We start from the raw sequence: 23,785 nt of genomic DNA, 5'->3' as shown, positions 1-23,785 counted from the left end.
GGACAAATGTCTCCTCTAGCAACAAAACAGAAAGATACTCTAAGGGACTAAAAATAACTGCAAGCATTGGCAGTTGGGGCAAATTATGGACAACAGGATACAAAAAGGCCAAAAAAAAAACCCAGCTGCCACTTCTGAAGAGCCAGGAGCAAAAACAGGGTGTTGGGAGCAGAAGTAGGGTATTAACGGAGTAGGCAAACCACCCGAGTAACTCCTCCAGCCCATCCTGGTGTTTAGGCGCTCAGTCATGTCCAACTCTTTGCTACCCCATGGACTATAGCCAACCAGACTCCTCTGACCATGGAATTCTCCAAGCAAGAATACTGGAGTGGGTAACCCTTCCTTTCTCTAGGGGATGGTCCTACTCTCACTCCATATAAGGAACCAGCTGGCCCCTCCTCAGAGAGTGAGCAAAGAAATCTGTTACTTATTTACTTCCCCTGGCTGCAGCAGGGGCCCCCATGGAGACTTGCCTGAATTTCCTGCCTAGCCTCTTATCGTGGGTAACACTTCCACAGGGACACTGCTGCTGCTGCTGCTGCTGCTGCTAAGTCGCTTCAGTCGTGTCTGACTCTCTGCGACCCCATAGACGGTAACCCACCAGGCTCCGCCGTCCCTGGGATTCTCCAGGCAAGAACACTGGAGTGGGTTGCCATTTCCTTCTCCAATGCATGAAAGTGAAAAGTGAAAGTGAAGTCGTGTCCGACTCCCAGTGACCCCATGGACGGCAGCCTACCAGGCTCCTCCGTCCATGGGGTTTTCCAGGCAAGAGTACTGGAGTGGGGTGCCATTGCCTTCACCACACAGAGACACTAGTTATCTGCAAAAATGGAAATCTTGTTGGGTCACCCCTACCCACTAACAACAAGATCCAAGCCAGTATTTAATCCATGACTTACACTACCCTAGCCCCTTTTCTAGGTTCATCTCCAATTTCCCACAAACATATTCTGCTTGACTACAAAAAAAAAAAAAAAAAAGCTACTCTCCAGGGACTTCCCTGGTAGTCCAGTGGCTAAGACTCCATGATCCCAATGCAGGGGCCCTGGGTTTGATCCCTGGTCAGGGAACTTGATCCCACATGCCACAACTAAGACCCAGTGCAGCCAAATAATTAAATAAAAACTTTTTTGAAAAAAGCTACTCTCCAAATAAACTATATTTTTTCCTGGCTAGACAAGTTTGCATATGCTGTTTCATCTCAGGGAATGTCCTTTTTCCTCACTCTCTAGGGTTCTCAGATTTAAGACTAATAAAATAGTCTCTGAAGCCTCTTGAGTTCTCCTGTCATAGTAAATTGATAACTATGCAATTAAAACTAAGAGCATATAATCTATTAGCATTTATGACATTTCATTGTAACATTTGTTGCCATGACTATCTTTCCCAGAACAAGGTGACCTGAAGAAAGAGAACCTATAGATGAACTTTGAATCACCACAACCAAAATCATGATTTGCTCAGATTAGGTTCAACAGATGTTTGTGGAAGGAAGGAAGGGAAGTGAGAAGAAGCAGGCAGTCTGGGTTGACTCTGATACATCTTCAATCATAAAAAAGTGAGACTTCGAAAATTCATACAAATGTCAACATAATCCCACAGAGATTAAGTAATTGTAAAACTGTTGTATGAGAGAAAGGGACACTTTTTAAACAGTAATCTGTCAAGAGAATATCTTTCACTTTTTTTTGGTCATTGTTGCTTTTTTGGTGGTTTTTTTTGGGGGGGGGCGGGGGGAGTGGGTTTTGGCCATGTCATGCAGCTTGAGGAAACTTAGTTCCCTGACCAGGGATCAAACGCACGCTACCTGCAATGGAAGTGCAGAGTGCTGACCACTGAACTACCAGAGAATTCTCAGGGATTTCTTTCAAAGAGAAAGAAAGTATGGTCCAGTGGAAGAGCAGTTCTTAGAGGCTACTCCATTACCAGATCTCCAAAAGACCAAGGGCACATTGCTGAACCACTGCAGACATCAGTTTCCTCCCTTATAAAAATGACAGGACTATAAAGTCAGGAACAAAAATGCATACTTAATCACCATAATTCTTGATTCTCACACTGAGCACTCTACTAAAATCTTTTTAAAACACAATTTTTTTTAAACACAGATTCTCTAATTTTATCCTTAAAGCCACATAAAATAGGTTTCCTTGTCCCCATTTCTCAGAGGAGGAAAGTGAGGTTGATAGAGGTTAAATAACACCCAAGACCACATTGCCGGTCGGTGGAAAAGCTGGGACATCGACTCAGGTCTTTATAACTCTGAACCCAGACTCATATCAATGCCAGCTTCACAGTGTGTATGTGGCTTGGGAGTGGCAGATAAGTTAGAGATGAGGAGAGATGGTTGGTTGGGAGACACATCTTGAAGCTTCATTTGTGTAGCAAGAGATTGATTCACTTAAAAACATTTTGTTCAAGGAAGGGGGCAAGCTGCTGTCTTGTGGGATCTTAGTTCCCTAACCTGGGGTAGACTTTTCTAATTGTTTATGCTTTCCAATCTTTAATAATGTGAAAATATAATATATAGAATTTTTTAACTATTTAAAATACTACCTTAAAAATTATTATGGAAAAATTCATGGGTTTGCAATAATTATCTTTAAGGTCCTAAACTTTGAAATTTTATGATTCTGTGAATAACTCCAGGTGGAAAAAGAGGGAGAAAAGACATTGAAGGAACCAATGTAACTGCATAGAAAAAGCTACTATGTTTTTATGAAAAATAATAAATGCAATCTTTAGAAAACAAGAACCATAATGAAGGGTAAACGTACAATGTTAATCTAAACAAGGTAAAAATTTTAATATCTCTTCAAACACACCCAAATAAGTGTCATCTTAATAATAATCCAATAACATAGTTGTAAAATGTTGTTTAAGCTGCTAAAAGAAAAACATTGGGTAGAAATGAAGAATTATTATTAGAAAAGGAACTTCACATTTTTAAAGTACTTAATTTTCACAGCACTCTCATAAGACATTATATTCTATTCTGAGAGTAATATGAATTGAATGCTTACCTCCCTTCAGAGCTCTGCAAAAGGAAAAATCATCATCATATCCTCGGCAAATAACTTCTTTGCGTAATGGGAAATTCATGGACTTAGTAGATAGATAGATATTGAAATACAAGCTTTTTATATCTCTTCCTTAAAGAGAAAAAAAATTCATTAGCCCTTCCAATAAGGTTATTTTTTTTATAAATGTTTAATAACCAACATTGACTGTATACTTAAAATATGCCTTGTGCTTTTCCTACATTATTTCATTTAATCGTCATAACTACCTGTAACATGGATAGCATTATCCTGTTTTGTAGATGAGAAAACTGTAGTTCTGAGAGGCCCACTAGTCAATTGTAATCAAATAGAATGTTCCACAGTGAGAATTATCTGTGCTATGCCAAAAAATAGAAGAATCTATATTTTTGAGAAAACTATCAAACTGAGAATACAAAATTTCTGATTGTTGTCACAGTTCCACTGTTCCACAGATTCAAAAGAAAGGGAAGGGAGAGGAAGTAACAATAATCATAATCAACTCGTGCCCACGCTTTAGTAGTTTTGATGAAAGATTTCTTGGAGGACAAAATTGAACCCATTGATTACAACTTAAATAGATCAACTTTTTATTATTTCCTTATGATCTCCTTATTACCAAGGAACATGGAAAATTCCAGGAAGAAATGCATTTGGCTCATTTCTTCTAAGTTATTCAGTTGGCCTAACTGGATAAGATGTACAATCTTTTATATAATGAAAACAAGTACTATAACCACTACTTTGTGGAAAATATTTTCCTAATAAGGTCACCAAGGCTCATTGCAGCCATAGTGAAAAAAAATGTTTTTCTATCTTTACCTTGAGCTTGACTGTGCTTAACAGAACTGTCACCTTCTTTCTCAAAACACTGTTCTTCCTTTGGTGTTGGTGCTGCCACTCTCTTCTTGTCGTCCTTAAACCATTCTGACTCCCCTCCCCAGTCTAGCTCGTTGACTCATCTTTCTTAGGGTTCTAACTTCAGTGCTTCTTAATTTCACACTGCACACTCTCCCCAGCTTTAAATACCACAAAGGGTAGTAACTTCCAAATCATCATGTTTGGTCTCAACTTTTCTTTTGAGTGCCTGTCCTCTGTGCTCATTCAATATCTCTACTCAAATGTCACTTATTACCACCCCCAATAGATCCCAAATTGATTTCTTCATCTTCATTACCAAATCAGCACTAGAATTCCTAATCCTGGTAAATTCTACTGGCCTCCTTTCATCCCCATTACCACTATCTTAATGCAGGTCCTCATTACGCTGAGCCTAAAGTACCAGCAAACTTCCTTATTTGTCTCCATTTCTCTACTTTCAGGGTTAAGTGTAGAGAAGGAGAACGTCATACAGTCTGTTTCACATAGTGGCCCCCATGGTACACTCCATGGACTTGGACCTGAACCTCTCTCAAAGCAGGAATGTGTATGGAAGTTGAAGACCTGCTTTCATGGGGGATGTCTTGAGATAAAGGCACATGGTAGCATGGCATCCAATGATGATGCAGAACAAAGAAGCTTCTTCCATTTCTGTGTGGAACACACTGATTCTAGGCTTCAGTGATTCCAAGAAAGAAAGTGTTGCTTTGACATCTCAATACTTTACATCTTGAGAAGCTTCTTGCCCTTAGACATCACTGTGGTCATGTTAGAGTTCACTGTGGTCACTGTGAACAATGGTCAAAGTGAAGTATGACTCGCGTGCCTCAGCAGCTCAGGGATATTGATGTTGGAGTGACAGACTGGGACATGGTGGCTCTTGGGGCTTTGGTGAAGAGGACTGTTTTTGAGCTCACCTATGACAATTTTGGGAACTTCTGGAAATAACTTTGAGGAAGGTGTATGATCCAGCTGTATTTGTCAATTAATTGTTTTAATTAACAATTAGTTAATTGTTAATAGCGACATACAATTTTATAAGCAAGGCTATGAAGTCTTAAAATAAATGATTTCCATTCCTAACCTATTTTTGGTTCAAGATTACAGTTATAGCTCTTACTGAAATTAAGTAGAGATAGGGCCACAAAAATATGGTTGATTTCTATTAATATGGCCCACGATTTCACACAGATGTTCTAGTATAATCTAGGGAAACCCAGGTCATAAAAGGAAAGCATTATAAAAAATATGACCAAATGATATTTTAATTACTGAATTAATATAATGTTACATAGATGTCATGTCTACTAAATGATTAAGGTATTTGTGGTGGCCTTGGAGGTATACTGCTCAAAACTCCCTTCCAAAGAATCTGTGAGGAGGAGGGCAGTAGGCAGAGAGCCTCCAGCTACTGCACTTTCAGAGACCAGACCCTCACGGTCTGCTCCTGTAATGACGGTGACACCAGAACCAGTCCACTCCTGCCTGTCATGGGACACATGTGACACGCAGGCTCCCCACTTACCTTGCTGAGGGTGTCTCAGGGATTCACTTTAATCCGATGATCATCCTACCAAATTCTCCTTTCTTCTCTCTCATTTCAAAACTATCAGGCCAACCCAATACCTCAATCTGAATCTTCTTGCCTGCTCTGGCTTCGTCTGTTCATAAGAATTTCCCTCCCCCACCCCCACACCCTGCAAAAAATCCCTTGTATGTCTAATTCTTTCTTGGTATCTGCGTTTCAGAGAACCCTAAGTAAAACTGTGTTGTATTATTATTACTTGGATCTGGAAGGTCTGCTTCCTGTGTGTAAGGGCAATGGGCTTACTTGAAAATGAGGTCATTCATTATGTAAATAATCACTTCTGCAAACACACACAAATACCACAAACGTATTTGTGGTGTGTGGGGTAAAGCACACCACACAGACCAGAAAACAAAACCTGAGAAAAAGAGGAAGAAATTATAGAGCTTTCGTTGGGCAAAAATTTAGATTATTTTAGGGGATTAAGGGATACATGCTACTGTGTGTAAAATAAGCAACAAGGATATATCATACAGCACAGGGAAATATAACTATTACTTTGTAATAACTTTAAATGAATTGTAATCAATAAAAGTACTGAAACACTATGTTCTACACCTGAAATTACTATAATATTGTAAATCAACTACACTTCAGTTAAAAAAGTTTAGATTAATGCTTTCACCCTTGGCTAAGAAAGTGGAGCAAACAGTTCATTATTCTTTCCTCTGTGCTACCACTAAGCCTTATTGCTATCATTTCACTTTATCGTACTTTATTATCTACAGCTCTGTCTATCCCATTGCACTGAGAGATTCTTGAAGGTCAAGAGAATGTCTTACTTATCAATGAATTCACAGTACATACCATAATATTTGAAATAAACTACACATAACTAAGTATTTTTAAATGAATAAATTAATGCAGAAACAAAGTATCAGGATACAGGTTAAATGATTAGATTCAGGAAAATTAAAACATGTTTATTATCTATCATTTCTGGATTCTCAACTACCCTTTTTCCTATAAGCTGGAGAATTAAACTCAGGAATAAATATTTCTTAAGCTTATTTATATAAAAGCACTTTTTTTTTAAAAAAGCACTTTTTAAAAGTATAAACTCCAAATATAAGCTAGGATGTAAATGATAATGGTGATGATGAAAAAATAATAATGACAATGATGATGATTACAACCGAAGTTTCCTGGGATCTTTACCGGCCACAATTGACTGGTAGGAAAGGATGAAAGTTGGTTTTGGGGGATGTTTTTGGCTCTGCTGGGTCTGCACTGCTGCACATGGTCTTCCTCTAGTTGTGGCAAGCAGGGGCTTCTCATTGCAGCGGCTTCTCTTGTTGCAGAGTATGGTCCCTAGGGGCATACCGGTTCACAAGCTCTAGAGCACAGATTCAGTAGTTGTGGTGCACAGGCTTAGCTGCACTGAGGCTTGTGGGATCTTGTCTGACAAACCAGAGATCGCATCTGTGTCTCCTGCATTGGCAGGCAGATTCTTAACCTCTGGACCAGCAGAGAAGTCCCAGGAAGAAAGTTTTGTGTATTTTCACAGAGCCTCAGATCCAGCCCAGTGCTATCACCATCATCCAATTAACTTTTACTAAGATGATAGCAAATAAAATCAGAGAGAGAAAAGAAATAAAACAAAAAGCAATGCTTCTTTTCATATCATCATCACCATATATATATATATTTTTTAGAAAGTTCACCTTTAGGGAAAAAAAGAAGTCCTGGATTGCTCATATACAAATCTTTGACTCATGAAAACCCTTACTTATCAGCTGAATAGCTAACAAGGGATATAGGTAGTAGATGGTTAGAAGTTTCAAATTGTTTCCATTTTTACCATGCCATTATAGAATCCCTCCTCATGAGTGTGAGTAAGCCTAGTGACTTGATTCTAAAATATAGAAAATAGCAAAGATAATAGGGTGGCACTTTCATCATTATGCTATATAAGACTGTGACTTCTATCTTGTTAGCTGTCTCCCTTGTTAATTTCAAGGAAACAAGCAGCTATGTTGCAAAGGCCCAGAGAGCAAGGAACTGAAAGCTGGCCAAGAGCCAGACAGAAACTGAACACTGTCAACAACCACCTGAGCTTAGAAGTGGGTTCTTTCCTAGGTGAGCCTTCAGAAGAAACCCTGGCCAACATCTTGACTGCAGCCTTGGGGGAGACCTTCTGAAGCTGACACAGCTAAGCCATGGCCAGACTACTGACACACAAAGACTTGTAAGATAAAGAATCTTACTGTTTTAAGCCATTAAGATGATGGTAATTTGTTGCATAGCAATAGAAAACTAGTACACATATATTTAGAACTCCATCATTTATCACTGATATTTCTGGAGCCCTTTTAACTGATCTACAAGAACAAAATTCTGGACTTACTTGGAATGAAGTAGACATACAGCATTCCACGGCTTCCCTTCAATGTTATACAGGGCTCAGAACGTATTGAAACAGGAAATTTCAAGTTATCTAAATGGAATAAAGAAAATGTCAATAAAATTAAAATAATTTTAAGTCATTTATAATAAGTGTTCTGAATATCAGTGCCCCCCGCCAAAACTACCTTTTCCATTAAAATTTTATAATGAGCAAAATTGAGAGTAGTTAAAAATATTGTCCTCCCCAGAAGAGTGAAGTCAGCCAGATGGCAGATAAAGTCCTCCTTCCCCCTACAAACACAGCAATATAGCAACAATTTATAGACAATTTCCCTTTGTGAGAAATCGGAAACCAACTGAGAGTTTCCTGCATCCTGGAGAATGTAAAACCAGACTCACCAAGTCAGTAGTGAGGTTCAAAACATCTCTCACCAGAGACACTGCTCCTGGCTTAGCATAATGAGGAAGAGATACCCTACCCCTCAACTTCACTCAGAAGGGAGGAGATGGTTTATGCATTCAGAGCCCCAAATGTTCCAAGGAGATCCCCAGAGGACTAAAGAAAGAAAGTCTGAACAGTCTTACAACTAGTAAGGAGACTGAATCAGTAACTGCAAATTTCCCAAAGAAAAGTCCAGGGCCAGATGGCTCCACAGGAGAATTCTACCAAACATTTAAGTCAGAATTAACACCAATTCTTCTCAAACTCTCCCCCAAAAAATGAAGGAGAGGGCACACTTCCAAACTCATTTTATGAGGCTAGCATTGTAAAGCCAGACAAAGACACCACAAGAAAATTATAAGCCAATATCCCTGATGAATTTACATGCAAAAATCCTCACAAAATACTAGCAAATTTAATTCAATAGCACATTAAGAGGATCACATACCATGACTAAGAGGCATTTTTACCTGGGATGCAAAGGATAGTCCAACATACAAAAATCAATTAACCGATATGCCACATTAATAGACTGAAGAATAAAAATCACATGACCACTCAATAGACAACAAAATTCAACACCTTTTCATGATAAAAACTCCCAACAAACCATAATTAGAGGAAATAGCCTCAACATAATGAAGGCCATATATGAAAACTTCATAGCTAATATCATACCCAACAATGAAAAATTGAAAGTTTTCCCTCTAAGATCAGGAGCAAGACAGGGATACTCACTCTCAACAGTACTGAAAATCCTAGCCAGATAAATTACATAAGAAAAATAAATAAAAGGCATCCACACCAGAAAGGAAAAAGTAAAATTTTCTGTTTGCAGATGGCAAATTTTATATATAGACAACCCTGAAGACTCCATTAAAAATTGTCAGACTAATAAAAAAATTCAGTAAAGTTACAGGATACAGTATCAAAATACAAAAAATCAGTTGCATTTCTATACACTAATAATGAACTATACAAAAAGAAAATTAGGAAAACAATCCCATTTACACTATCACCAAGATTATAAAATATCTAGGATTAAACTTACTTAAGAAGGTAAAAGACTTGTTTGTTGAAAACTACAAAACACTGATGAAAGAAATTAAACAAGGCACAAACAAATTTAAAAATATCTTATGTTCATTGGGCTTTCCTTGTGGCTCAGTTGGTAAAGAATCTGCCTGCAATGCAGGAGACCTGGGTTTGATCCCTGGGTTGGGAAGGTCTCCTGGAGAAGGGAATGGCTACCCACTCCAGTATTCTGACCTGGAGAATTCCATGGCAGAGGACCTGACAGGCTACAGTCCATGGTGTGGCAAAGAGTTGGACATGACTGAGCGACTTTCACTTCACTTCCTTAGAAGAAGTAATGATATTAAAATGTCCATTTTATGCAAAGCAATCTACAGAATCAATACATTTATATCAAAATCTCAATGACTTTTTTTTTATAGAAATAGAAAAAACAACTCTAAAATTCATATGGAACCATAAGGATGATAAATTTGAGAAAGAGGAACAAATCTGGAAGCATCACATTTTCTGATTTCAAACTATATTGCAAAGCTATAGTAATCAAAATAGTATGGTAGTGTCAAAAATAAGGCCATATAGACCAGTGGAACTGAACAGAGAACCCAGAAATAAATCCACATGTATTCTGCAAACTAATCTTTGACAAGGATGCCAAAAGTGCACAATGTTTAAAGGAAAGTCTCTTCAACAAATGGTGCTAGGAAAACATGCAAAAGAATGAAACTGCACCTTTATCTTATACCACAAACAAGAGCCAGTTCAAAAGGGATTAAAGACTTAAACATAAGATTCAAAACTATAAAAACCCTGGAAGAAAACACAGGGGGAAAACTTCATGACATTGGATTTTACAATGATTTAATGGATATGACACCAAAACAAAGGCAGCAAAAATATAAATAAACAAGTGGGACTATATTAAACCAAAAATCTTCTGTACAGAAAAGGAAACAATCAACAGAGTGAAAAGGCAGCCTATGGAGTGGGAGAAAATGCTTGTAAACCATATATCCAATAAAGAGTGGATCTCCAAAATATATAAGGAATTCCAAAAATTCAATTGTAATGAAACTAACAATCTGATTTTAAAATGAGCTAAGGACTTGAATGTTCATTTCTTCAAAGAAAATATGCAAATGACCAACAGGTATATGAAAAAACGCTTGTCACTAAGCATCAGTTCAGTTCAGTTCAGTCGCTCAGTTGTGTCCGACTCTTTGGGACCCATGGACTGCAGCACACCAGGCCTCCCTGTCCAGCACCAACTCCCGGAGCTTACTCAAACTCATGTCCATTGAGTCAGTGATGCCATCCAACCATCTCATCCCTCTGTCATCATCTTCTCCTCCCACCTTCAATCTTTCCCAGCATCGGCATCTTTTAAAATGAGTCAGCTCTTCGCATCAGGTGGCCAAAGTATTGGAGTTTCAGCTTCAGCATCAGTCCTTCCAATGAACACCCAGGACTGATCTCCTTTAGGATGGACTGGTTGGATCTCCATGCAGTCCAAGGGACTCTCAAGAGTCTTCTCCAACACCACAGTTCAAAAGCATCAATCTTCGGCGCTCAGCTTTCTTTATAGTCCAACTCTCACATCCATACATGACCACTGGAAAAACCATAGCCTTGACTAGATGGATCTTTGTTGGCAAAGTAATGTCTCTGCTTTTTAATATGCTGTCTAGGTTGGTCATAACTTTCCTTCCAAGGAGTAAGTGTCTTTTAATTGCATGGCTGCAATCACCATCTGCAGTGATTTTGGAGCCCCCAAAAATAAAGTCTCACACTGTTTCCACTGTTTCCCCATCTATTTCCCATGAAGTGATGGGGCCAGATGCCATGATCTTACTATTCTGAATGTTGAGCTTTAAGCCAACTTTTTCACTCTCCTCTTTCACTTTCATCAAGAGGCTTTTTAGTTCCTCTTCACTTTCTGCCATAAGGGTGGTGTCATCTGCATATCTGAGGTTATTGATATTTCTCCCGGCAATCTTGATTCCAGCTTGTGCTTCATCCAACCTGGCATTTCGCATGATGTACTCTGCATATAAGTTAAATAAGCAGGGTGACAGTATACAACCTTGACATACTCCTTCTCCTATTTGGAACCAGTCTGTTGTTCCATGTCCAGTTCTAACTGTTGCTTCTTGACCTGCATACAGGTTTCTCAAGAGGCAGGTCAGGTGGTCTGGTATTCCCATCTCTTTCAGAATTTTTCACAGTTTATTGTGATCCACACAGTCAAAGGCTTTGGCATAGTCAATAAAGCAGAAATAGATGTTTTTCTGGAACTCTCTTGCTTTTTCGATGATCCAGCGGATATTGGCAATTTGATCTCTGGTTCCTCTGCCTTTTCTAAAACCAGCTTGAACATCTGAAAGTTCACAGTTCACATATTGCCGAAGCCTGGCTTGAAGAATTTTGAGCATTACTTTACTAGCGTGTGAGATGAGTGCAATTGTGCGGTAGTTTGAGCATTCTTTGGGATTGCCTTTCTTTGGGATTGAATGAAAACTGACCTTTTCCAGTCCTGTGGCCACTGCTGAGTTTTCCAAATTTCCTGGCACATTGAGTGCAGCACTTTCACAGCATCGTCTTTCAGGATTTGAAATAGGTCAACTGGAATTCCATCACCTCCACTAGCTTTGTTCGTAGTGATGCTTTCTAAGGCCCACTTGACTTCACGTTCCAGGATGTCTGGCTCTAGGTGAGTGATAACACCATTGTGATTATCTGGGTCGTGAAGATCTTTTTTGTACAGTTCTACTGTGTATTCTTGCCACCTCGTCTTAACATTTTATGCTTCTGTTAGGTCCCTACCATTTCTGTCCTTTATTGAGCCCATCTTTGCATGAAATGTTCCCTTGGTATCTCAAATTTTCTTGAAGAGATCTCTAGTCTTTCCCATTCTGTTGTTTTCCTCTAGATCTCTGCATTGATTCCCCATGTTGGAGGTCAGGGGCGGTGGCCGAGACTAGCTACCCCACTAAGCATCAGGAAAATGCAAATCATGAAACCACAATGAGATGTCACCTCCCACCTCTTTTCTTGTTTTGATAGTAGTCAGATTGGCTACTATCAATAAAAGAAAAGAAAGATGACAAGAGTTGAAAAGGATGTGGAGAAACTGGAATGTTTGCACACTGCTTATAGGAATGCAAAATGATGCAACTGCTTTAAAAAACAATATGGAGATGCCTCAAAAAAAAATTAAAAATATTACTACCATATGATCCAGCAAACCTACTTCTGGGTACTTATCCAAAATAAGTGAAATCAGGATCTTGAAGAGACATTAGCATTCCTACATTCACTGTAGCACTGTTCACAATATCCAAGGTGTGGGAACAACCTAAATGTCCATTGACAGATGTATGCATAAAGAAAATGTGGGATACACATACAATGGGATACTATTTAATCTTTTTTAAAAGAGGAAATTTTGCAATATGCTACAATATGAATGAACCTTGAGGACATTATGCTAAAGGAAATAAGCCAGTCACATAAGGACAAATATTGTATAATTCCGTGTATCTAAAACAGTCAAATTCATAGAATCAGAGAGTGGCTAGTAGTTGCCAGGGGCTGAGAGGAAGGGGAAATGGGGAGTAATTAATCACTGGGCATAGAGTTTCAGTCAAGCAAGTGACTAAGCTCTAAAGATCTGGTGTACAACTTCATGCCCACAGTCAACAATAATGTACACTCAAAAATTTAAGAGGGTAGATCCCATGCCAGTGTTCCTATCACAGTAAATTTAAAATTTAAAATTCTGTACAAATACAAAAAAAACCTCCCTATAATGTAAATAGATTAGTGTTTTAGTGCCCTTATGTTGTTAAGGTGTAGTTTGAAGGTAGTGAATTACTTTAAACTCTGTGGAAGTGGGTGAACTCCTCAAAACATATTTTCATAAAATTACTTGTCCCATTTTCATACTTTTTAGCCTGTTCTTTTCTACATTGCTCTTCTTTACTCTACTCTCCTCACCTTTTTGTACGTTCCATTGGTTAAAAATAGAAAATATACATCAAGTAGAGTTCTAGTAAATGTTAAGTGACTGAATACATGAATGAATGAATGAGTTAATAAACAAATCTTCCTAAGAAGAGCTTATAAAAGCACTGAGGAGGAGGAGAAAGAGACTAAACCAGTTTTATTTAATTTGCCCCTAAATGCAACCCTTAAAAATTAATGTTAACATCTCTCATTCAATGAATTGAGTTTCCCTGCAATAAAATTCTCACAGAATAAACTATATTAACAGTCATTTCACCAAATCATGGATGTTGACAAATATTTGATGAAAGATGCTCATTCCTGTGACAATTACAACCAAAGAAAAACACCCCAAATTTGCAACAACATAGATGAAATTTGAGGGCATTATGCTAAGTGAAATTAGTCAGAGAAAGAAAGACAAACACTATATGACTTCACTTTTATGTGGAATCTGAAAAACAAACAAACACAGAAAACACACAAAAACAAACTCAGAAAACAGACTGGTGGTTGCCAGAAGCAGGGGGTGGAAGGTGGGAGAAATGAGTGGAAGGGGTCAAAAGGTACAAACTTCAAATATAAGTAAGTAAGGGGATATAATGTACAGCATGGTGATTAGAGTTAATAATACTATTTTGCATAATTAAAGGTTACTAAGAAAGTAGATCTTTGAGGGGCATGTTGGGGGAACATGCTTGTGACTTTCAGACTCTTGGTGCCCCAACCAGGGGATGAACCTGGGTCACCACAATAAAAGTGTTGAGTCCTGAACACTGGACTGCCAGGGAATTTTTTTTAAAAAATAGATCTTAAAAGTTTTCAGCATAAGAAACAAGATTTATAACCTATGTGAGGTGTGTGTGCGAAGTTGCTTCGGTCATGTCCAATTCTTTGTGATCCTATGGACTGTAGCCCACCAGGCTCCTCTGTCCATGGGATTCTCCAGACAAGAATACTGGAGTGGGCTTCCATGCCCTCCTCCAGGGGATCTTCCCGACCCAGGGATTGCATGTGTGTCTCTTATGTCTCCTGAATTGGCAGGTGGGTTCTTTACCACTAGCACCACCTGGGAAGCCCAACTATGTGAAGTGATGGATGCTAACTAGATTTATCCTGGTGCTCATGTCACAGTATATACAGATATCAAATCACACTGTATATGTGAAACTGTAGTAATATTATATATCAATTATATCTCAAGTTTTTAAAAAGTGCTCAGAGGTGAGTGAATAAATACTAATTCTCAATCACTAAGTCATGTCTGATTCTTTTGTGACTTCACGGACTATAACCCACCAGGCTCTTCTGTTCATGGGATTTCCCAGGCAAGAGTACTGGAGTAGATTACCATTTCCTTCTCCAGGGGATCTTGCCGATCCAGAGAGCAGACCCACATCTCCTGCTTTGGCAGCCGGGTTCTTTACTGTTGAGCTACCAGAGAAACCCAACTGAAAAATATTGTGCATCTATTTATTGAATTAATGTAAAGTTATTAACCCCTGGTGACTCAGACGGTAAAAAAATACACCTGCAATGCAGAAGACCCGGGTTCAAGCCCGAGGTTGGGAAGATCCCCTGAAGGAGGAAATGGCCACCCCCTCCAGTATTCTTGACTGGAGAATTCCATGGACAGAAGAGACTGGTGGGCTACAGTCCATGGGGTCACAAAGAGTCTGACAATACTAAGTGACTAAATAAATAAATTTATATTAAAAAAAAGACTAAGTGACTAACACTTTCACTTTTCACTTTCAAAGTCATTTAAATAAATTTTTAGGATATTTAATGATATAAATGTTTGTGGCATACTATCGAGTTTCAAAGCTGCTGGTTACCCAACAGTATACCCAATATGATTCCATTTTTACTGTTTTTAACATGTTATTACATATCTAAAAGAATATTTAGCAAAATAACAAACTGTTCATAGTGGTTAACTCTTAACTAATTGACTTATGTGCCTTATTGTCTTCTTTTCCACCTAGGTTTTTGAAGGTTTGCATAATTAGTGTACTTATTCACTTTCTTACCACTGAAAAGGTTGACGTGGTATTGAAACATGGGCACTTTCATATGCATTGCCAAGCACAGTGCAATGTGTTTCTTCTTTCTCAGTGATAAGCTTGTAGAAAACCATCAGAGCAAGCCAATCAAGAGTAAAGCTGGGAACAAGTTAAAAGCAGTGAATCACCACCACCAACTGTCATAAGAGCAATTCTCCACTTTCAGTTAAGGTTCCTAATGTCTGAAGTTGGTCTGATTATGATAAAACCATCAAATCAATCCAATCAGACAAATGGTCAGAATACCCCTATGGGTGCTCAGTTTTGAGCCAGCACCACAGCAAGGCAGGGTGGAGTATAGAAGTGTAAGCTTAAACTTTACATCAGGAAGCCTAAGATTTTTCTAGAAAGACAAGACCACCATACATTTATAAAATGGAATCATTGATAAATCCAATGTGAAAGTTAAGGGAAAGAAATAATTAGGGATACCCCTGGTTTGGGGGCTAAGGAATTAGGTAGATAATGTCATGAGGAAGATTTCGGAAGAAACAGATGTGGAAAGGAGTGTAAATGAAAAGTCCTACCTCCAAATGGCTGTTAGACTTCCCAGTGGCCATGCTGAGTCTGTAGAATAATAGATGAATCATGGTGATATGTACAGTTAACCTTCCTACTGTTACTGAAATGCAAATCCATGCACCCAATGCACAGATGAGGCCAAATAATACAAAAACAGTCCTGAGTGTTCATTAGAAGGACTGATGTTGAAGCTCAAACTCCAATACTTTGGCCTCCTGATGTGAAGAGCTGACTCATTTGAAAAGACCCTGATGCTGGGAAAGATTGAAGGCAGGAGGAGAGGGGGATGACAGAGGATAAGATGGTTGGATGGCATCACCGCCTCAATGGACATGAGTGTGGGTAAACTCTGGGAGTTGGTGATGGACAGGGAGGCCTGGCGTGCTGCGGTCCATGGGGTCGCAAGGAGTCGGACACAACTGAGCGACTGAACTGAATTGAATACAAAAACGGAGTTCGGGGCAGAGAAAAGTTTACTGCAAGGAGACGGGTGGCACATGCCTTAAAAAACCCCAATTCCCTGAAAGCTCTCAGGAAAGCCCTTTTCTAAGAAAAGAAAAGGAGGGTCGTGGGTAGTTGTTGCAAACATCTTAGTGTCAGAGCCTTTGCTCTTCAGGTCAGGTCATGGTCAGGTAACCAAGTTCCTATAAACCTCCACCAAATGAATGTGATTCTCTGACAAGAAAAGCCAGGTCCCCAGACACAACTTCTACCCTGCCAAAGTCCAGTCCTGAGAGGAGGCAAATCTCAGCTGCAGGCTCCCTCAGGGCCAGGTCCCCAGATGCTGCCCAGCTGTCATCCCTCAGGGAGTCAACCACCCAGAATCTAATCTGCCCTCAGGCCACCCAGACATAGGGGGCAAGTCCCCCAGACTGCGTCCCAGGCAGATGGCTGCTGCCATGAGGTCACAGAGATGGGGATGCAGGAGAGGTTTGCCGCTGCTTCAAGGCCTAGGCCTGGCCAGTGGGTGGCCATGGTGAGGACTCTGGAGCCCAGCAGGACACAGCCACCAGCCTGTTCCTGAGTTCCAGCTCTCGCGCTGGCCCAAGGCTGGGTAGGCTAGCAGGCCCCCGAGGGAGAGGGGAAAAGGCTGGGACCCATCTCTTACCTCAGACTCAGCCAGACAACTGCCACTCTGCCGTCCTTTGGCTGAATGGACCACTAATGGTCACTGGTTGATAGTTGGTCACTTGGAGGCGGGGCCACTGCAGCACCAACCAATGGCTGAGCAGGACCACTAACGGTCCGCTCAGAGGCTGGTGAGGCAAGTAACCACAAAGGCCAACCGGCCACAGGCTAAGGGCTGCACACAACAGTGCTCTATTACTGTGTGTGTGTGTGTGTGTGTGTGTGTGAATTCAGTCGTGTCCAACTCTTTGTGACCCCATGGACTGTAGCCCACTAGGCTCTGCTGTCCATGGGATTCTCCAGGCAAGAATACTGGAGTAGGTTGCCATGCCCTCCTCCAGGGGATCTTCCCAACCCAGGGACCCAACCCACAATCCTCTGTGACTACTCCAATGCAGGCGGATTCTTTATACCGATGAGCCACTGGGGGAGGCCCTCTATTACACTAACACCCATAAATAAGACAAAAGTCAGGGGTTCCTTGAGGACGCCAGCTATATATATATTTTTTTTTTAATATTTATTTGCCTGCACCAAGTCTTAGTAGCAGCATATGGGATCTTTAGTTGTGGCATATGGGATCTATTTCCCTGACCAGCGATGGAAACCAGGCCCCCTGAGTCTTAGTCACTGGATCACCAGAGAAGTCCCATACCGGCTATAACTTAACACACACTCTCAGCATTCCTCAGCATAATAACTAAAATAACTAAACATAATGCCCATTAAAGACATTAATAAACTGAATTAAATTCAACTTATTTGACCAGTCTCTATAAGGCAGGTAGGACTTTTAATGGACCTCAAAGGTTTCTAAAGAACGGAAAGATAGAGAAGAATATTTCAGGTTAGAGAATAGTAGAAATATAAATAAGGGTCAATAAAGAGGCTGGCCTGCTTGGAGTCAGGAGCTGGGGGGGAGAGGGGGAAGACCAGATGCCAAGATACACACACTTAGCTGGGAGGACCATGCAGCAACCACACATCCAATCAGTCAGCAAGTCCAATGGCTCCATCTTCAGAATACAGTAAGTCCCCTACATACGAACAAGTTCCGTTCCAAGAGTGCATTCATAAGTCCAATTTGCTCTTAAGTCCCACAAAGTTAGCCTAGGTACCCAATTAACATGATTGGTGGTGTAGTACTGTACTGTAGTAGGTTTATAATACTTTTCACACAAATAATACATAAAAAGCAAACAAAAAATAAAACATTTTTTATCTTATAGTATGAAAAGTACAGTAGTACAGTACAACAGCTGGCATAAGAGCTGGCACTGAGTGAACAGACAAGAAGAGTTACTGAGGAGGGAGAGGAGGTGGGAGACAATAGAGCTGAAGGAATGTCAGCAACAGGAGATGGAGGGCAAGCTGCAATTTCACTCATGCCTAGCGTTGATGGAACACATGTTTGCATCTCTGAAAGTTTGCAATTTGAAGGTTCTAATGTAGGGGACCTCCAGCACCAACCCCACCTCATCATCTCCACTGCTCCCATTCTGATCTGAGTCACCAATCTCTCATTCACTTGGACTATTGCAAGTCTCCCCACAGGTTGTCTGCTTCCACCTTTGCCATCTTACAGATTATTACCAATCCACGAGACAGACCAAGCTTTGCCCACAGTAAAAGATGAAAGTCATCCCCTGACTTACAAAGCTGTCATTCCTTTCCCATTTCCTTCTATGATATTACCTCCTACTACTTCCCCAGCACTCACTCCATGGCAGCCACACTGGCCTCCTTGCTCTTCCTTCCTCACCACCTCTAGGCCACTGGGCTTGCTCTTTCCCCCACCCCTTTCCCTGGATATGGTAGTGGCTCACTCCCTTTACTATTCGTGTCCTGGCTACATGTCACCTTCTCAGTGAGAGCCTCTTTGGCCATCCTAATTTAAAATGCAATCCCCACTCCCATCTCTGCACTCTCTATCCCCTCCCTCACCTTACTCTTTTCTCATAGCAGTCACCACCATCTGACATGCTGAATATTTCACTGATCAAAACTCCAGGAGGGCTGGGACTTTTGTTGTTCACCGCTACGTTATCCTCAATGTCTAGAACAAGCACATGCCAGATGCCCAGTGAATAATGGCTAAATTAAATAATCCATGAATTCCTTAAATTTCAGGATGACCTACAGCCAAAAACACATTACAACTGAATCTGACAACTCTAGGCTACAAGACAGTGTATGTCCAGGACTGTGTGGACTGACTCGCACAACCATGTTTTCTGCCTTTTCCAGAGCTGGAGAATAAAACAGCCAATTATTGCCATTTCTGTATGTTACGGGCTGAACTGTGCTCTCCCTAAATTCATATGTTGACATTTTAATCCTTAGGACCTCAGAATGTGACTGTCTTTGGTTGTTGTTTAATCGCTAAGTTGAATCTGACTCTTTTGCAACTCCATGGACTGTAGCCCACCAGGCTCCTCTACCATGGAATTTCCCAGGCAAGAATACTGGAGTGGGTTGCCATTTCCTTCTTCAACTGTCTTTGGAGACAGGGCCTTTAAGAGGTGATTAAATTAAAATGAGGCCATTAGAGTAGGCTCTAATCTAGTATCATCAGTAACCTTAGAAGAGGAGATTTAGACATACAGGAAGTCCCCAGGAATGAGCACATACAGAGAAAAGGTCATATGAACACATGGCAAGAAGATGGCCATTTATAAGCCAAGGAGAGAGGCCTCAGAAGGAAACGAAACCTTGAACTTGGATTTCCCGCCTCGAGAACTGTGAGAAATAGATTTCTGCTGTTTAAGCCACACAGTCTGTGCTGTTTGGTTACAGCAGCCCTGGCAAACAGGTATACCATGTATGCCCAGTAGTTTGGCCAAGTGGGAATCACTCTCACAGAAAGGACTGAGTTATGGTCACCAACACCCTGACAATAACACCGGAGGGATCAATGCCTCCAACACATGAAGCGCTTCCATCTTGGCCAGGATGGATTCTCGAACGCAGGGAAAGGCTGATGTCTGGGGAGGGGGGTCAGAGAGGCCTGGCAGCCAGGAGAGTCTTGCTGTAGCTGTGTACCCCAACCTGCTCCCCATGATCCCTATATCCACGGGGCAGCAGAAAAAGACCACGAAATTTCTCAGCATTGGAGAGAAACAGGTAAGATCCCTCCTCAAGGGACTTCCCTGATGGTTCAGTGGCTAAGACACCAAGCTGCCAATGCAGGGGACCTGGGTTTGATCCCTGGTCCGGAAACTAGATTCCACATGCTGCAACTGAAAAGAACCTACATGCCGCAACAAAGATCAAAGACCCCGAATGCCACACCCACCTCAGCCAAATAAATAAATAAAATAATTTTTTTTTTAAGAAAAGAAGATCCTTTCTGAAAAAAATCAAATTAAAAGACAAATTGAGTTAGTGTTACTAAAAGATTAAAAGTTAAATAAATTGGGACTTCCCTGGCTGTCCAGTGGTTAAGACTTCACCTTCCAACGCAAGGAGAGAGGGTTCAATCCCTGGTCAGGAAGCTAAGATCCCACGTGCCTTGAGGCCAAAAAATGCAAACATAACAAACAGAAGCAATATTATAAGAAATTCAATAAAGACTTTAAAAATGGTCCACGCCAAAAAAAATATTTTTTTAAAAAAGCTAAATAGATAATATAAAGTGTTACATAAATAAAGGCTGTATGAAACAGCACAGAGAAGGCGGCATAATCAGTGTGTGGAGCAAAGAGAAAGTTCTCTCTTTGGTTCTCTCAGCACCAAAGCAGAGAGAAGAGGGCTGAGTGCACTGAGGAGGTCCTGAGACACAGGAGTGTGAACTGACCTCCCGGGATGGGGAATTTTCAGGGATAAGTTGAACAGGAATTCAGTACAATCACACACAGGAAAAAAATCATCAGTCTGAGACTGGTCACACACTTAGGCTTTGTTTCCACATCTGGGATTACTTCTAATTCCCCAGGAGTAACTTTATATTAATATTTGGCAGAGTGCATTTGGCACACTCAAAAAATTAGAGAAAATAAAACTGAAAATTGGGAGATTAAATAGGTTTCTTTATTGCAGAACTTCTCAGAACTCAAAGTACATTTGTAAATCTCTCCCAAATGATTAGACCACAAATCCTTTTTTCCCATGAGAATTTCAACTAACTAGTATTTTCAGGAGCATCCCTTTAAAACTTCCTGATATATATATGGAATTTAGAAAGATGGTAACGATAACCCTATATGCAAAACAGAAAAAGAGACACAGAAATACAGAACAGACTTTTGAACTCTGTGGGAGAATGTGAGGGTGGGATATTTCAAAAGAACAGCATGTATACTATCTATGGTGAAACAGATCACCAGCCCAGGTGGGATGCATGAGACAAGTGCTCGGGCCTGGTGCACTGGGAAGACCCAGAGGAATCGGGTGGAGAGGGAGGTGGGAGGGGGGATCGGGATGGGGAATACGTGTAAATCTGTGGCTGATTCATATCAATGTATGACAAAACCCACTGAAATGTTGTGAAGTAATTAGCCTCCAACTAATAAAAATAAATAAATAAATAAAAATAAAAAAAATAATAAAACTTCCTGATATTGCTAGTGGGTAGAAAAGGCCAACCAACCCATGGTGAGCAACACAATGCAAAGCACCAAACCAAAACAGTAGTCAAGCCCCAAAGCTGTGCTTTCAGACCAGCAGATATTTGTAGAGAAAGGGGGGATGCAAAACAAGACAGAACAAAACAACAGTGATCCAACCAGTAAATAGCATTCGACTGAGGCTGATTTCTTTTTTTACATAATTAATATTATTGTTTCTATGTGTCTCTGGGCTGAAAATTCTACCTCAAAATAATCCTTGCAAAATGGGTTTGAAAATCACTTTCACTTTACAGATTAAAAAGCTGGAGCACAGAGAGGCTAAGACTTTGCTGAAGATCACACAGATAGTAACTGACAGAATCAGCCTCACACTCAATTAGGGAGGTAATACCAAGAGTCTTTAAAAACAACAGCCTGAAACACTTAAACAGAGTACCTGTTATACACCCAACACAGTGCTGGAGGGAAAAAAAAATCACAGCCTGGAGATAGAACCAATTCCAAGAAGCAGCTAGGACTGTTCTACCTTCTCAAGAAGAACCAGTCAATCTTATGTTAGTCACTCAATTGTGTCTGACTCTTTGTTATTTCATGGACTATGGCTTGCCAGACTCCTCCATCCATGGAATTCTCCAGGCAAGAATACCAGAGTGGGTTGCCATTCCCTTCTCCAGGGGATCTTCCCAACCCAGGGATGGAACCCAGGTGTCCTGCATTGCAGGCAGATTGTTTACCATCCGAGCCACCAGGGAAGCCCCTAGTCAGCCTTGGGCTGAGACAAAAATCTCAGAAGCAGATGGTTCTGCCAGAACAGCGAAGAATCTGAAACTGGGTTCAAGGTAAAGATAGCTGACTGCAGGAAAGGACAGAATGCTTGGAAGTCAAGAGAAACACAGTTCAGAGACTCATGAAGTCTATGATGGATGGAGAAAATCCACAGAGGGCAGGAACCAGACATCCCTTTTGCTGCCAGCAGCCTCCCCAGGAGCCGGAACACACGGTCGTTTCCTGCGTCCTGGTGATAGCAGAGGAAGGTTCCTGTGAAAACACCCTTGCAATGGTTGACCTGTTTTTGCCTTTGTACTTACCACAGTAGTCGTACCAAACGGTGGCGTCAGAGGAGTTGCAGACCCAACGTTTCTCCTCAGGTTCAGTAAATATGGAAGAAAACAGGGCGGAAAAAAGCACAAATGGAAACATGATCCAATCTCTCCAAAACTTTAAAAATGTAAGGAGAATCTGTAACTAATCTTCAGACTCTTCCCCTTTATTTTTAGTAAAGGGAAAAAAATGTAACTTAGTCATCAGTCACATGATTTCTGAGTTCCTATCCAACTGTTTCCTCTTTTGAATGTGTGTGTGCGTGTGTATGTGTGTGTGTGTGTGTGTGTGTGTTTAATATTTGAGCACTTCCTGCAAGAGGAGAGGAAAATGATTTAGAATGTACTCTTCAATGGAGCGATACAAATGAGAGCACAGAGCTTTAAAAACAAAACAGGTACTTCCTGGTCAATAGTAACAAAACCCCTCTTCCTTAGAAGCTCAAAAGCCCAGCACTCTTTATCCCTTTGTGTTGCTATTCTCTCCCACAAGTTCTTTTTCTTTTTTTCTTTAAACCCTAAGCACACCCTCCTATTCTTTCTTTATTTATGGCTAGATGTTTGGCTTGGAAGCATGAAGTCCTAGACAGCCAGGGAATTCCCTCCCACAAGATCTTTATACATCAATTCTTACAGCCCAGAGAGCAGGACCTTCAGCTCTGAACTGAACAGTGTTCATGCACAGTGTTTTTGCTTGGCGACAGGTTGAACCAAAGGGTAGAGACTGGCTGGATGAGACCTCAGATACAGGACACTAGCCAGAGTTCTGCATTATGGGCAGGGGTCCCACCATGCTTGAGAATGCCCTCACTTTAGCAAACTACAGGTCCAGGGAATACCTTGAATAGTCATCATTTTGGGTGTGGAATGTATTTCATTCCAAAACTCTCACTCTGCTCTAGAAAAACAGCTAACCCTTTAGATGCTTTGCTACCTGAAATCCTTTAAAGGACAGTGGCCTGTGGATTAGTAGCCAAAAATAGCATAGAGTTGAAGCCTTCAAATTTACAAGTTTAGAGGAAAATAATCATATTTGTAAAAGGTTTTTGTACTGAAGAACAGCCC

The 23,785-nt window shown here is 40.6% G+C and overlaps 1 protein-coding gene across 1 annotated transcript in view; it reads right to left on the bottom strand.

Annotated features, from left to right (window-relative positions):
• LY96 (lymphocyte antigen 96) overlaps window positions 1-22,957 on the bottom strand; it is a 30,334-nt gene extending 7,377 nt beyond the window's left edge. Inside the window, exons 1-3 of the mRNA XM_043880074.1 lie at window positions 22,709-22,957; window positions 7,856-7,945; window positions 3,024-3,152 (exon numbers count right to left, since the gene is read on the bottom strand). Coding sequence (XP_043736009.1) covers window positions 3,024-3,152; window positions 7,856-7,945; window positions 22,709-22,820 — 331 coding nt within the window. The 5' untranslated portion in view covers window positions 22,821-22,957. The remainder of the gene's footprint in view (window positions 1-3,023; window positions 3,153-7,855; window positions 7,946-22,708) is intronic.
• Window positions 22,958-23,785: the final 828 nt, after the last annotated feature.

This window comes from Cervus elaphus, chromosome 21, assembly GCF_910594005.1.
Source record: "Cervus elaphus chromosome 21, mCerEla1.1, whole genome shotgun sequence".
NCBI lineage: Eukaryota > Metazoa > Chordata > Mammalia > Artiodactyla > Cervidae > Cervus > Cervus elaphus.
This window is presented reverse-complemented; position numbering and strand designations above follow the sequence as displayed.